The sequence below is a fragment of the Chiloscyllium punctatum genome, chromosome 9, assembly GCF_047496795.1.
Source record: "Chiloscyllium punctatum isolate Juve2018m chromosome 9, sChiPun1.3, whole genome shotgun sequence".
NCBI lineage: Eukaryota > Metazoa > Chordata > Chondrichthyes > Orectolobiformes > Hemiscylliidae > Chiloscyllium > Chiloscyllium punctatum.
Genome location: NC_092747.1, coordinates 37,512,067 through 37,529,209, shown reverse-complemented (window position 1 = coordinate 37,529,209; position 17,143 = coordinate 37,512,067). Strand labels below are relative to the sequence as shown.

The window sequence follows — 17,143 nt, the reverse complement described above, 5'->3', positions numbered from 1 at the left end:
GTGTGTGGCTACTAAGGATAGCTGGTCGTGTCGTTTTGTGGCTAGTTGGTGTTCATGGATGCGGATCGTTAGCTGTCTTCCTGTTTGTCCTATGTAATGTTTTGTACAGTCTCTGCATGGGATTTTGTACACTTCATTGGTTTTGCTCCTGCTGGGTATCGGGTCCTTTATTCTGGTGAGTTGTTGTCTGAGAGTGGCTGTTGGTTTGTGTGCTGTTATGAATCCTAGTGGTCGCAGTAGTCTGGCTGTCAGTTCGGAAATGCTCTTGATGTATGGTAGTGTGGCTAGTCCTTTGGGTTGCAGCATGTCCTCGTTCCGTTGTCTTTCCCTTAGGCATCTGTTGATGAAATTGCGAGGGTATCCGTTTTTGGCGAATACATTGTATAGGTGTTCTTCTTCCTCTTTATGCAGTTCTGGTGTGCTGCAGTGTGTTGTGGCCCTTTTGAACAGTGTCTTGATGCAACTTCTTTTGTGTGTTGGGGTGGTTGCAATTTCATCAACTGATGCCTAAGGGAGAGACAACGGAACGAGGACATGCCGCAACCCAAAGGACTAGCCACACTACCATACATCAGGAGCATTTCCGAACTGACAGCCAGACTACTGCGACCACTAGGACTAATAACAGCACACAAACCAACAGCCACTCTCAGACAACAACTCACCTGAACAAAGGACCCGATACCCAACATGAGCAAAACTAATGTAGTGTACAAAATCCCATGCAAGGACTGCACAAAACACTACATCGGACAAACAGGAAGACAGCTAATGATCCGTATCCATGAACACCAACTTAGCCACGAAACAACACGACCAGCTATCCTTAGTAGCCACACACGCAGATGACAAGCAACATAAATTCTGCTGGGACAACACTACCATTATAGGACAAGCCAAACAGAGAACAGCCAGGGAATTCCTAGAGGCATGGCACTCATCCACAGATTCAATCAATAAGCACATCGACCTGGACCCAATATACCGACCACTGCAACGGACAGCTGGAACTGACAACCGGAAGTGGCAGAGACAAACCACTATAAATGCCGGAGGAAACATCACAGAAGCGCTTCACAGGAGGCTCCCAAGCACTGAGGATGTCACCTAGACACGGGACGAAACATCTGCAACACAAATTCCCAGCTAGGCGAACAGAACCACAAACTTTGACAAGATTTTGCACTTCACTCTAGATTCCTGTCCCAAATGATAGTTTCCAAAAGAGAATTTTGGCTAGCATGTTAGCTACTTTTCATACTTTTTGGACAAGTGGCTCATTTTTTGGCATTTGGTCATCTCATAGATATTATTAACTATCAGGATTCTTGATGAGCTAATATGCAGAGCGACCATCCAATGTTGTCATTACTTCCCTGCTCGTGATCATATCCTGAGAAACCAGACCACATTCGAAAATGGGGTGAGAAATTTCAAGTGTATTTTAAGTAGAGAAGTTCACTGTCAAATACAGAGGCAATAACAGTGACAATTAAAAGGAGTTGAGTGTAATTATTGGATTCCTAATGGGAAGTTCATATTCAGTGTGGCACATAATCAATAGAGCAAATCAAAGGTTAAGTAATGTTCAAAAATTATACAAAGTAGTAAACGCTATTAAGGGACATCCAATATGTCCTTCCTTTTTTTGAAATATTCTGTACACATCAACTGAAAGTTTAAAGAAGAGATTCACGGATGATTACAGCACATCAGGCTCTAAATTGTAAAGGGAGACTTTTGGAAGTGATCCTATTTTCATCGAAGCAAAGATTGTGAAAGGAAACTTAAAGGAAAGGCTTCAAACCACGAATGCAACTTTGTTATCTTGGAATTGCAGGTGCAGATGCAGAGTTCAAATGAAAATAAAGGTTACATGTTTTGCAAAATTGCATATTGCATAAAAATATCTCTGAACAAATAGTGAAATATAGATAGATCCCCACAAAAAGCAGGTGCATGCTGTGTTGAGAGTTTTCATATCAGTCTGGAATCTCAATAGTAATAGTCATAAAACAGTATCCACTCACATAGACTCATAGTGATGTACAGCACGGAAACAGACCCTTTGGTCCAACTCGTCCATGCCAACCAGATATCCCAATCTAATGTAGTCCCCCCTGCCAGCACCTGGCCCATATCCCTCCAAACCCTTCCTATTCATATACCCATCCAGATGCCTTTTAAATGTCGCAATTGTACCAGCCTCCACCACATCCTCTGGCAGCTCATCAATATATGTACCACCCACTGAGTGGAAAAGTTGCCCTTTGGTCTCTTTTATATCTTTCCTCTCTCACCCTAACCTATGCCCTTTAGTTCTGGACTCCCCCAACCCAGGGAAAAGACTTTGTCTATTTATCCTATCCATGCCCCTCTTGATTTTATAAACCTCTATAAGGTCACTCCTCAACCTCCGACGCTCCAGGGAAAACAGCCCCATCCTGTTCAGCCTCTCCCTATAGCTCAAATCCTCCAACGCTGGCAACATCCTTGTAAATCTTTTCTGAACCCATTCAAGTTTCACAACTCCTTTCCGATAGAAAGGAGACCAGACTTGCATGCAATGTTCCAACAGTGGCCCAACCAATGTCCTGTACAGCCGCAACATAACCTCCCAACTCCTGTACTCAGTACTTTGACTATTAAAGGAAAGCATACCAAACGCCTCCTTCACTATTCTATCTACCTGCGACTCCACTTTCAAGGAGCTATGAACCTGCACTCCAAGGTCTCTTTGTTCATCAACACTCCCTAGGACCTTACCATTAAGCGTATAAGTCCTGCTAAGATTTGCTTTCCCAAAATGCAGCACCTCACATTTATCTAAAATACACTCCATCTGCCCATTGGCACATCTGATCAACATCCTATTGTAATCTGAGGTAACCTTCTTCGCTGTCCACTACGCCTCCAATTTTGGTGTCATCAGCAAAGTTACTAACTTTGGCTGTAATGCTCACATCCAAATCATTTATATAAATGATGAAAAGTATTGGACCTAGCACCAATCCATGTGGCACTCCACTGGTCACAGGCCTCCAGTCTGAAAAATAACCCACCATCACCACCCTCTGTCTTGCACCTTTGAGCCAGTTCTGTATCCAAATGACGAGACTCCCTGTATTCCATGAGATCTAACCTTGCTAACCAGTCTCTCATGGAGAAACCTTGTCAAACGCTTTACTGAAGTCCATATAGATCACATCTACTGCTCTGCCCTCATCAATCTTCTTTGTTACTTCTTAAAAAAAGTTTTTGAGGCATGATTTCCCACACACAAAGCCAGGTTGACTATCCCTAATCAGTCCTTGCCTTTCCAAATACATGTACATCCTGTCCCTCAGGATTCCCTCCAACAACTTGCCCACCACCAACGTCAGGCTCACTGGTCTATAGTTCCCTGGCTTGTCCTTACCACCCTTCTTAAACAGTGGCACCACGTTAGCCAACCTCCAGTCTTCCGGCACCTCACCTGTGACTATCATGATGCAAATATCTCGATAAGAGGCCCAGCAATCACTTCCCTAGTTTCCCACATAGTCCTAGGGTAAACCTGATCATATCCTGGGGATTTATTCACCTTTATGCATTTCAAGACATCCAGCACTTCCTCCTCTGTAATATGGACATTTTTCAAGATGTCACCATCTATTTCCCTACATTCTATATCTTCCATGTCCTTTTCCACAGTAAATACTAATGAAAAATATTCATTTATTATCTGCCCCATCTCTTGCAGCTCCACACAAAGGGTGATCTTTGCTGATCTTTGAGAGGCCCTATTCTCTCCCTAGTTACCCTTTTGTCCTTAATGTACTTGCAGAAACCATTTGGATTCTCCTTAACTCTATTTGCCAAAGCTATCTCATGCCCCCTTTTTGCCCTCCTGATTTCCCTCTTAAATATACTCCTGCTGCCTTTATACTCTTCTAAGGATTCACTCGATCTATCCTGTCTATACCTGATGTATGCTCCCTTCTTTTCCTTAATCAAACCCTCAATTTCTTTAGTCATCCAGCATTCCCTATACCTACCAGCCTTTCCTTTCACCCTGACAGGAATATACTTTCTCTGGACTCTCGTTATCTCATTTCTGAAGGCTTCCCATTTATTTTCCAGCTGTCCCTTTACCTGCAAACATCTGCCTCCAATCAGCTTTTGTAAGTTCTTGCCTAATACCGTCAAAACTATCCTTCCTCCAATTTAGATCTTCAACCTTTAGATCTGGTCTATCCTTTTCCATCACTATTTCAAAACTAATAGAATTATGGTCACTGGCCCCAAAGTGCTCCCCCATTGACACCTCACTCACCTGCCTTGCCTTATTTCCCAAGAGTAGGTCAAGTTTTGCACCTTCTCTAGTAGGTACATCCACATACTGAATCAGAAAATTGTCTTGTACACACTTAACAAATTCCTCTCCATCTAAACCTTTAACACTATGGCAGTCCCAGTCGATGTTTGGAAAGTTAAAATCCCCTACCATAACCACCCCATTATTCTTACAGATAACTGAGATCTCCATACAAGTTTGTTTCTCAATTTCCCTCTGACTATTAGGGGGTCTATAATACAATCCCACTAAGGTGATGATTCCTTTCTTATTTCTCAGTTCCACTCAAATAACTTCCCTGGATGTATTTCTGGGAATATCCTCCCTCAGTACAGCTGTAATGCTATCCCTTACCAAAAACGCTACTTCCCCTCCTCTCTTGCCTTCCTTTCTGTCCTTCCTGTAGCATTTGTATCCTGGAACATTTAACTGCCAGTCCTGTCTATCCCTGAGCCATGTTTCTGTAATTGCTATGACATCCCAGTCCCATGTTCCTAACCATGCCCTGAGTTCATCTGCCTTCCCTTACATTGAATATTTTAGAACATTCAAGTACATCTGGTAATAATAAGTTCATATATTTAAAACAACAGTTTACCTGATGTAACATAAATGTCTTATAATATCATTTGGTTGCAATCCATTCATTGTTTACCGAGGAGAAAATCCAGTTTTGATGGTGGAGTTTTGAAGTGCCATTTTTGGCTTTTTCTCAGGAATGAAAAATTCTCAAAAGAGCAACCAAACAGGAGCATTCTGGATTCAGCAAAACAATTATTTTATTTGTTTATTGGGCCACCTTACAGTGAACTATCCAGCAATGTCAAGTTTAATATAGTGATAGTGCACAGGTTCTCTTAAAGTAACCAGAAGTAATTAATTCAATTGATTTTCTGTATAAACTTAATTATCTTATCAAACCTGCTACTCAGTTTGCAATGGCATCACTAATTAAGAATGCCGTGTTAAGACTGGATCAGCTTTTCTCATTGGTGTTGTTTAAAGGATAAATATTGGTTAGGGGAATTGCCCTGCTGTTCCTTGTGTAGTTCAAATGCATCATTTATTTCCATACAAGCACGCAGATGAGATCTCAGTTTAACATCTGCACTAAAAGGATCCATTCAGTAGTGCTGCATTCTCTAAGTGCTTCATTGATGTGTTAGCCTAGAGTATGGGCTTAATTCTTGGAAGCAGGGTTAAAGCCACAACTTTTTACAATGGAATCAAGAGGCCTCACTAAGTCAAACGAGTATTTACGTTTTATTTAATTTAGATTTTGCAGAATGCTGAAGTCAAAAGTTTACAGTTGTGTTACAATTTGTTTAGAATCTTCAAACAATTCTATGTATCATTTTACAGGGAAAACTAGTAGAGAAGGGAAACATCTTTTTTGCTGTAAAAACCTGCAAAAAGTTCCATCAGGAAAGAAGTAAGTATCTGCTAATATACAGTGTATTTGAGAGATAACATTTTCAAATTCTGTGGTACCAAAAACTAGTACTACATCTGGTAGGTTTTTATATTGACTTTGCACAATAGTCTGCTTACATACTTTGGGGAGCTATAATAGATGATTTAAGTCAGAATTATTCTGGTCTTCTTAGAATACTATGGAAAAGAGTTCATTCCTTTCATCAGTTCTGTGCCACACTTTGAAAGAGCCAACCACTTAGTTCCAGATCTGCTCTGGTTCCCCACCCTGCCGTGTTTTCTTTTCACAATTATGTATTCAATTCACTTTTGAAAATTTCCATTGAATTTGCTCACTACACACTTTGAAGTAGCCACTAAATATTCGAACAATACATAGCACAAAATATGAGTGGGTCTGTTAAAGACTTAAGTTACAAGAAATTACAAGTTTTAATGATTCATATTCTGAAGAAAACGTGATTTCAGTTTCTGGAAAATGTTATCTTTTTGGCATTATAATTCTTTGAATCTTATTATAGATTACCTTTCCTTGTTGTTTCACCACATTTCAAGTCTTCCTTTGGGAAAACATTTTGAAGGGCTAAAAATGTCTCTATAACATTGAAAAATTAATAAGATTAATTAATTCAATCCAGTGCAGAATTTGTTTTTAAATTTGTGATTTCCCCTCAAATTATTGATGTGAACTGAGATTCCTTTAATTCCTCATTTTTTAAAATATTGCTGGCTATTTTACACAATCGGTTAGATTTGAACTTTGATCTCCAGTTAAAAGAAACTAAGGTTTTTAATTAGTTTGGAGCCTACATCATAATTGCAAAATATCCCAAAGTATTTTACAGCCAATGAAATGGTTTCAAAGTGTCGTCACTGTTGTAATATGGGAAACCTGGTAAATGCACCTACTCTTTCAAAATGCTCCCTGTTGCCTCAAAGGAATTGAGGTAGGTTGCTCTGGCCATGTGACTTTGAGGTGTATGGTGGTAGCTGTCAGTGTACTGGAATCTGTAGCTGTTGCAGTGGAAATAAAGAAATCAGGAGAATGGAGTGCAGTCCTTTCAGGAGGTAGGGTGAGTACCAGTATGGTTAAAGAAGGTGTGGGTGTCCATGGATCTGTAGAGAAATTGAAGTAAGATTAGAGGTGGACACATCTTGAATAAGTGTCTTCTACCACTATTGGTCCTAAATTCCTACAAACCTGAAGTCTTCCCACCAGCATTGGTCTTCCCACCTCAACTCGTACATTGATCCTCCCCTATCACCCTATCTCAACACTCACTAGCATGTGGCACTGAGAATGATCAATATGTGGCAATGGGAGTAATCCTCATATTACTATCTTTGTAGTCCTACTATCAATTTCCTCCCTAGCTCCAGGTAACCTAACCATAGGTTCTCAATGCATGTTGTCTCCATACTTTTTGTATTAATGTGTGCTCCAGACGATGGCTCCATTTCTTAGATTCATAGAGATATACAGCATGGAAACAGACCCTTCGATCCAACCCGTCCGTGCCAACCAGATATCCCAACCCAATCTAGTCCCACCTGCCAGCATCCGGCCCATATCCCTCCAAACCCTTCCTATTCGTATACCCATCCAAATGCCTCTTAAATGTTGCAATTGTACCAGCCTCCACCACTTCCTCTGGCAGCTCATTCCATACATGTACCACCCTCTGTGTGAAAAAATTGCCCGGTAGGTCTCTTTTATATCTTTCCCCTCTCACCCTAAACCAATGCCCTCCAGTTCTGGACTTCCCGACCCCAGGGAAAAGACTTTGTCTATTTATCCTATCCATGCCCCTCATCATTTTGTAAACCTCTACAAGGTCACCCCTCAACCTCTGACGCTTCAGGGAAAACAGCCCTAGCCTGTTCAGCCTCTCCCTGTAGCTCAAATCCTCCAACCCTGGCAACATCCTTGTAAGTCTTTTCTGAACCCGTTCAAGTTTCACAGCATCTTTCCGATAGAAAGGAGACCAGAATTGCATGCAATGTTCCAACAGTGGCCTAACCAATGTCCTGTACAGCTGCAACATGACCTCCCAACTCCTGTACTCAATACTCTGACCAATAAAGGAAAGCATACCAAACGCCTTCTTCACTATCCTATCTACCTGCGACTCCACTTTCAAGGAGCTATGAACCTGCGCTCCAAGCTCTCTTTGTTCAGCAACACTCCCTAGGACCTTACCATTAAGTGTATAAGTCCTGCTAAGATTTGCTTTCCCAAAATGCAGCACCTCGCATTTATCTGAATTAAACTCCATCAGCCATTTCTCAGTCCATTGGCCCATCTGGTCAAGATCCTGTTTTAATCTGAGGTAATCCTCTTCTCTGTCCACTACACCTCCAATTTTGGTGTCATCTGCAAACTTACTAACTGTACCTCTTATGCTCGCATCCAAATCATTTATGTAAATAACAAAAAGTAGCGGGCCCAGCCCTGATCCTTGTGGCACTCCACTGGTCACAGGCCACCAACAGTCTACTTGGTCCTAGTTCCAGACACCCATTTCCCTCCGAAATGCGAGAAACAGCATCCACAGCAATTGTGTTCAGTTAGCGTCAGACTGTGGCTAGCTTTCATTTGCACCCCATCATTAATTGGACAGCAGACTTGTCTCTAGAGTTATTGAAGCAACAACCTTCTGAAAAACCCAACAGCTCAGCAACCAGGGTGAGTGGGCAACCTGAAATTAATACGCTTAGATATTTCTGCTTCACACGAATGAACACCCTGGCACAGATTCTATGTTGTTCTTTCTAGGCTCACGCACTCTGAGAAAACAGTGTGACAAAGGGGTGAGAAAACAGCAAAGATGGAAGAGATGGAGAGGAAAACAAATGATTGATTAACTACTTAAGAGAGGAGGAAGTTAAAGAGATGGACTGGTGTTAACTGAATATAAGGGTTGCAAAGTCATGTTGAAGTTGTACAGCACATTGGTGAGGCATCTTCTGGAATACTGTGTCAAATTCTTGGGCGAATTGTTATAGGAAGAATATTATTAAGCTGGAGAGGATTCAGAACAGATTTACCTGGATGTTGCCAGGTATGAAAGCTTTCAGTACAAAGAAAGGTTGGATAGGCTGGGACTTCTTTCACAGGAGCAAAGGAGTTTGAGAGGCGACTTGTTGGGCGTTTATAAAATAATGAGGTGTTTAGACTTACTGATAGATGTCTGTTCCGAGGATGGGGGATGTCAAGGCTGGGGGACACATTTTTAAAGTGAGAGGAGAGAGATTTAAAAAAGACATGAGGGACAAAGGTTTTACATCGAAACTGGTTCATCTGTGGAATTAACTTCCTGAGGACGTGGATACTATTACAATATTTAAAAGACATTTGGATAAGTACATGAATAGGAAAGGTTTGGCAGGATATCAGCCAGGAGCAAGCAGATGGGACTAGGTTTAGTTTGGGATTATGTTTGGCATGGGCTGGTTGGACTGAAGGGTCTGTTTCTGTGCTGTATGACTTGATGAAGATTGCAAAAGCATAAAACAGTTCAGAGTTAGATGTATCTAACTATAATTACACATGATTCCACAACAACCTACTTACATGACCCATGGATCAGGCTCATTGTTTGAAAAAGGTTTGATCAATTAGATACCATAAAAGAGAAAATGCTGGAAACTCTCAGCAAGTCTGACAGCATCTGTAAGGAGAGAAAAGAGCTGACGTTTCGAGTCTAACTGACCTTTTGTCAAAGCTCAACGCAAACTGGAGGAACAGCATCTCATCTTCCGACTAGGCACGTTACAGCCTGCCGGTCTCAACATTGAATTCAACAACTTCAGATGATTATCCCATCTCGACCCCTCTGTTTTCATCCTGCCCCGTAATTTTATCTTATTTATTTTATTTATTTTTTAATGTATTTCTTTCACTGTTCTGTGCCTCTTATTTCTTGATTGTCTCTCTTTCTCTCGCTCTCCACTCTCTCATCACCTTTTTCTTCTCCTCTTCCTTCTTTGCTACCCTTCTCCCCTGTTTTCCATTTTGCCTCTGCTTCACCCATCCACCCCCCACCCCCCCCATTCCCCACATATTTTGTCACATAGCACTGGTTTCAGCCTTGGTCATTCACAACTCTTAATCTCCCTATAACCTCTCTATGCACTGTCATTATCACCTCTTTATTGCTACCTTTGTTTCTGGAGCCATGACTCACCTTCTCTCAGCCTGGTATAAAAACTATTTCTCTTTTTTTTTAGCTTTGAAAAGGTCAGTTACACTCGAAACGTCAGCTCTTTTCTCTCCTTACAGATGCTGCCAGACTTGCTGAGATTTTCCAGCATTTTCTCTTTTTTGGTTTCAGATTCCAGCATTCACAGTAATTTGCTTTTATCTAATACACTGTATGCCTTCTTAACATGGGTGGCAACTTTCAGGGAGCTATATACATGGACACCGAGATATCTGCTCATCTACACTACCAAGAATCTTACCATTAGCCCAGTACTCTTTATTCCTGTTGCTTCTTCCAAAGTGAATCACCTCACACTTTTCTGCATTAAATTCCATTTGTCACCTCTCAGCCCAGCTCTGTAGCTTATCTATGTCCCTCTGTAACCTGCAAACAGCAGTGGCCCCAAAACAAATCCTTTGTGCAATAGCCAACCGTGGGGAAGCTTATCAAATGCCTTACTGAAATCCATATACACCATATCAATGGCTTTACCCTCATCCACTTGTTTGGTCACCTTCTCCAAGGACTCAATAAGGTTTGTGAGGCATGGCCTATCCTTCACAAAACCATGTTGATTATCCCTAATCAAATTATTCCTATCGAGATGATAATAAATCCTATCTCTTATAACCTTGTCCAATACTTTACCCACAACTGAAGTAAGGCTCGCTGGTCTATAATTACCAGGGTTGCCTCTACTCCCCTTCTTGAACAAGGAGACAACATTTGCTATCTTCCAGTCTTCTGGCACTATTCCTGTAGACAGTGACAACATAAAGATCAAAGCCAAAGGCTCTGCAATCTCCTCAAAGGCTTCTGGAGAATCCTAGGATAAATCCCACCCGGCCCAGGGGTCTTATCTATTTTTACACTTTCCAAAATTGCTGACACCTCCTCGTGAACCTCAGTCCTGTTTAATCTAGTATCCTGTACCTCAGTATTCTTCTTGACAACATGGTCTTTTTTCAGTGTGAACACTGATGAAAAAATATTCATTTAGTGCTTCTCCTATCTCCTCGGGCGCCATGCATAGCTTCCCACTACTGTCCTTGATTGGTCCTAAGCTTACTAAAGCTACCTATTGAAAGCTTTAGGATTTTCCTTGATCCTACCTGCCAATGACTTCTCATGTCTCCTCCTAGCTCTTCTTAGTCAAGGAAGACCTAAAGAGAGAGCTAACTAGTAACACTCAAGCACCCGAACTGAGCCTTCATGTCTCATCCTAACATAAGCCACCTTCTTCCTCTTGAAAAGAGATTCAGCTTCTTTAGTAAACCACGTCAGCTTTGACAAAGGGTCAGTTAGACTCGAAATGTCAGCTCTTTTCTCTCCTTACAGATGCTGCCAGACTTGCTGAGATTTTCCAGCATTTTCTCTTTTTTGGTTTCAGGTTCCAGCAGCCGCAGTAATTTGCTTTTATTTTAGATCAATTAGATTGTGTCTTATCAGTTTAACTAGTAATGGTTAGAGTTGTGTAAAAATTGTTTAATGTTTGTTCTGAGCTTGTATATTTTTATTAAGTCTGGGAACAATTTTATGTTTGCTTTCTGCAGTCAATTTCAATAGACATGCAGACTGTCTCAAAATATCAAAATTGAGACAACTTTTTGAATGCTTTTATGTGAAAAGTGACTGTAATCTTCTTGATGCTCATTTGGTACTTGACCTACTTGATACCTTTGAACTGATCACAAAGAGGGTTGTTGAAAGCTTTCTAGAGTTTATAGTGGCCAGTGAACCAGATTGTTTCTCAGTTATTTTTTGGGATCTTGTCACAGTATAGAAGCAGGGTTTAGATTAGGAGCTGGACTATAAAATTATCAAAACATTGTTGCTTTCTGAAGCTATAACCAGATGATAGTGTAGATTATTTTGTTTTTAGGTATATATTCAACTTTTTCTTACAGCATTTCTCAACATTCAATTCTATTATCTTGCAGTACCAATTGTAAAGAAAACTTGGGAAAAACAAGCAGCTCTGATTGAATACTATAGTGATTATGCAGATAGTTCCATTCCAACCCACTACTTAGGAATACCAAATACTGAAAGAGGTGAGTTTTTGAACAAATAATTATGTTGCTAGTAAACAGCAGACCTTTTGAAGTTTTCAAATCCGTATTTAAAGTACATAGCAAATGTTTTCACCTTTTTGCTTCTTTTCCATTTGTTAGCAAGCTTTAAATGCTATGTGATGACACCAATTTTTCCACAATGCTGTGAAAGTACTTTTGACTACCTTGTTATCTATAATTGCTAGATAGTGCAAATTTCAGTTATAAATAATCTAATGAGTTTTGTAGAGAAGCTCTTTTTGATACATTATATCAATGTCAAACATTTAAGAACATGTTTGATAATGCAGAATTGAAAACAAATTTTATTTTGCCAGAGGCTAGCATATGTATGTTACATATGCAAAATCAAAAAATTAATATACTAACCCAAGCTGCACCATCCAAGATGGTTGAGTTTTACATTGTAGCACCAAATTCTTATCTTTCTATTCCAAATACACCCTGGAGGTCATGCTATCTTTCACTATAAAAACCAGACAATACTATGTAGATCTTTTATAAACATATTCGGTTAGAGATGAAGGGTTCAGTCCCTTCTCAGGTTCACCAATGTGGGCTATGGTGAGAATTTTGGAAATGTCGCGTGAGATGACAAGCAATGCCTCTTTTGATGTCAATACTGACAAGTCACATGTTTCAACCAAATCTCAGATAGTGAGACAGGATTTTCACTGTTGAGCAGTGAAACTCCTATTTTTGGCATCATTGTTCATTACCATGCTCATTACTATAAAATCTCACCACATTATGTGCAGGTTCCCATTCTTGGATTGCTGGATCGAAACTGGATGCCAAGAATTCCCAATATGAAATTCTGGTGACTCCAGCTTTCCGTATTTACTCCTGACCCTCTTCTTGGGCACCAGGTACCAACCCTTCAGTGCACGCTCCATGGACACTGGCCGCACACACCTCATGTCTACCTTCTTAGGCATCTGACAAGTAACTTCTTGTCTGCACCATTAAGGGACACCTCCAATCCACTTACAGTACACTTCTGCTCTTTGCTGCTGCACTTAAGATTGCAAAACACCTTTTATTAAAAGGCTGCTACAAGAACTGTTTGCACACAGGGACACACCCAGTCATGTACTGAACCAACAAGCATCTCAAAGTTGCTCTCTTAGCACCCAATCACTTTCCGCTCAGCTGGATGCCCAGAGACCCTTGCCTTGCCTTCTTGTGCCTTCTTGCTTCAGCCAGCTCTTAAAGACTCACAGTATTTCTGTTCTGCCCTGCTGTTCATTGCATGCAGGAAACTAGGCAGCTTGACATGTTTGTCATCAGTTAAGGGGTAGACATGTTACTGTGTGGCACATTCCTAAGTCAACCTTACACCTACAGCATGTACAGGCCTATAAACCATACATCCATCAGTCCTGATGAAGGGCTTTTGCCTGAAACGTTGATTTTCCTGCTCCTCGGATAGTGCCTGATCTGTGCTTTTCCAGCACCACTCTAATCTAGATACTGCATATATATCAATTGAGTAGCCATGTCTCGAGGTCTAAGTGGAGTAGTCCTCAGTCAAGGCAGAGAGAAACAGCTTGGTCAAGGGCAATCCCAATATCAGTTTAAGGACTTGGGTGCAGTTAAGTGGCTGGTCATGGGGTCCGTACCTCTGCAATGCAAGGAGTGGATCAAGGTCAGCACTGTGGGTCTAGCGCAAACAATATGAGAAGCTGTATAGATATCATTCAGGTATCGGTTCACTAAAAGTCAAAGGTGGGAAGGGGTTTGAGAGTCATTGGGGTCATGGCGATGGGAGGGAAGCTGGGGCATTCAATTCGAGGAATTAAATGAGCCGGTTCACCTGGAGTATAAAAATAGAACCATGTGAAAGTATTAATAACTCTGGTTCAACATTTTAAAATTTATTGTAAAAATTAAAGCAGGATTAAAGGGAGAGTGTCAGTGTGGCTTCAAAATGTAAAAAAGATGGCAAGAAAATGTTTTTCATAGCAGAGGCAGTAACCATACAGTGGTATTCTCCAGGGACCGGTATTAAGACTGTAGACTCTGTTTGTTTTATCTATTCATATTTACTTGGGTAAGCAGGGAATAATTTTAAAGTTTGCCTATGTTACAAAATTCAGATGTGTACATACAAACAAGGAAATGGCAGGGTAGTCACAAGATGAAAGTTCCCAATGACCAGGGAGACCATGACAAGAGCTCATAGTGGAAGGATATGGGGTAAATCATTTTGGACTGAGATGAGAAATTTCTTCGCCCAGAGATTGGTAAGCTAATGGAATTTGTTACCACAGAAAGCAGTTGAGGCCAGACCTTTGTATGATTTCAAGAAGGTGTCAGATTATAGCACTTGGGACTATAGAAATCAAAGGATATAGAGGAAAAGTGGGAACAGGCTATTGAGTTAGATTATCAGTCATGAGCAAAATGAATGACAGAAAGTTCAAGGGCTGAATGGCCAACTTTTGCTCTAATTTTCTATGTTTCTCTGAATCAGCGTTTATCATGGTAGGTGTGAATGTAGAATTCAAAATACAAAAATATCAATTATGATCTTATTGAATTGCAAAACAGGCTCAAGGGGCTGAATGATCTTTTTATGCTGCTAATTCCAGTTTATATGGTGAACTGGGAAGATACATGACAAATTAAACTTAAAATGAATTGATCAATTTTGATGGGAAAATGAGGAAAGATGACATAAACTTTGAAGTAGAAGTTTAAAGGGAAAGTAGAGATAGACGGACCCATATCTCTCAAATTTTTGAATACAGCACAATAAGTTGAAAAAGCTGTATAAAATCATGTAGTGTTTTTTTACTTTATGAATAGAAACTTTGAAGAAAAATGCAAAGAAATTACAGTATGCTAAACCTTTATAAAATGGTAGTTGGATCTCATTTGGAGTATTGTGGTTAATTCAGACTACAATGCTTTATGAAAACATTAAAGCCTTAGGGTACAGAAGAGATTTTCTAGAATTGTAATCTGGTGAAATTGAAGAAGCTCTTTTTTTCTCCCTAGAACACTGAAGATGATGAGGAAATTTGATGAAGATCAACAAAATCACGCATTAGTTAGTAGGTACACAGTGAGAAACTGAATACAGTACCAAGAGGGTCAATAAGTAGAGGACATATATTAAGGTGATTAACAAATGAACCAGAGGAGAGATAAGGACATTCTGTTCTACACAGCAAACTTTGTGATCTGGAATATACCCTGCAAAGGTGTTTGGAAACCGATCCATAGTAATTTTCATAAGGAAGTTTAGTAAATGCTTGAAGGGAGAGTGGGGAAAGATCAGGGAAGTAGCACTAGCTGGATAACACTTTCAAAGAGTTTGAAAGACTTTGGCATGATGGATTGAATAGTCTCATTCTGTGACATATTGTTCTTCAAATCTATTCAGATTGTCTTTCAATATTCTTGCCCTCATCTCAAACCTGTTTGCATTGAAGCTCATCTGCCACACATCCGCTCACTCCTCCAACTTCTCAATGATCATTTGGAGTTCCACATTGTCCTCTTCACAGTTCATAATTCTTACTACGTTTAGTGTCATTTACAGACTTTGAAATTGTCCCGTCCACACCAAAATCCAGATCATTAATGGAGATCAGGAAATCCAAGGGCCCAGGACCAGTGTCTGGAGTACGACAAACCCTCCTCTCGCCCGATAAATATCCATTGACCATTAATCTCTGAAATGGCAGAAGAGTTGTATAAATGCTTTGCATCAATCTTCACAGTAGAAGAGGATGAGAAAACTGTCCATGTAACACCCTTATTTAAAAAGAGAAGGAGACAAAAAGCAAGTAACTATATAGGCCATCTGACATTGGGAAAATTTTCATGTCTATTATAAAGAATGTAACAGCAGAACATTTAGAAATAGAAAATTCTCGTCTCCTTCCTATTGGAAGGATGTTGTGAAACTCGAAAGGGTTCAGAAAAGGTTTACAAAGATGTTAGAGTTAGAGGCTTTGAGCTATAGTGAGAGGCTGAATAGGCTGGGGCTGTTTTCCCTGGAGCATCGGAGGCTGAGAGGTGACCTTACAGAGTTTTATAAAATCATGAGGAGCATGAATAGGAGTCCAGAACTAGAGGGCATAGGTTTAGGGTGAGAGAGGAAAGATGTAAAAGGGTACAAAGAAGCAACTTTTTGACACAGAAGGTGGTACATGTATGGAGTGAGCTGCCAGAGGAAGTGGTGGAGGTTGGTACAATTACAGCATTTAAAAGGCATCTGGATGGGTATATGAATAGGAAGGGTTTAGAGGGATTATGGGCCAAGTGCTGACAAGTGGGACTAGATTAGGTTACGATATCTGGTCGGTGTGGGCGAGTTGGACCAAAGGATCTGTTTCTGTGTTGTACGTCTCTGTGACTCTATGACTCTAAAATGTAATAAGCATGGAGACAACAACGGCTCTAATTCACCACAATATTGGGATAAAGGGAACACTTTCACGTGACAATCTTTAGTGCAATGTCACAGACCAGTTCTGAGTCCATAATTATTACAATATTATTAATGACTTGGATGAGGAAAGTAAATGTCCTGTTGCCAAATTTGCCAGATGACACAAAAATAGATAGGGATGCAAGTAGTCAGGTTGATGCTAAAGTGCACTCAGGGATGTATACAAGTTAAGTGATTGGACACAGATCTGGCAATTGGAATATAATTTGGGAAAAGATGGAGCTAAGCATTTTTGCAAGAAGAGTAGAAGAGCTGGCTATTGTTCCAGTGGAGGGAGATTGCAGAAAGCTGCAGGATGTAGGGATTTGGGTCCTCATTCATGACTGTCAGTAAGCATACAAGTTCAGCAGCCAGCGGGGAAAGCAAATGGAATGCTGGCCTTGGGAATGGAGTAAATAAACAGGAAAATCTTGCTCAAATTGGATGAGGCACTAGTCGGATCACACCTGGAATGCTGTGGATAGTTTTGGGCCCCTTATCCAGGAAACTTAAACTAGCATTGGAAGCAGTCCAGAGAAGGTTCACTAGACTGATCACAGGCATGGAGGGATTTTCTTATGAGAAGAGATTGTACAGGTCAGGCTTGAACTCACTGGAATTTAGAAGAATGTGAGGAGACCTTATTCAA

The 17,143-nt window shown here is 40.5% G+C and overlaps 1 protein-coding gene across 1 annotated transcript in view; it reads left to right on the top strand.

Annotated features, from left to right (window-relative positions):
* The window catches only part of b3glcta (beta 3-glucosyltransferase a), a 180,457-nt gene that overhangs the window by 112,096 nt on the left and 51,218 nt on the right, over window positions 1-17,143 (top strand). The window contains exons 10-11 of the mRNA XM_072577259.1: window positions 5,699-5,768; window positions 11,916-12,029. Of these exons, the coding sequence (XP_072433360.1) occupies window positions 5,699-5,768; window positions 11,916-12,029 (184 nt within the window). The remainder of the gene's footprint in view (window positions 1-5,698; window positions 5,769-11,915; window positions 12,030-17,143) is intronic.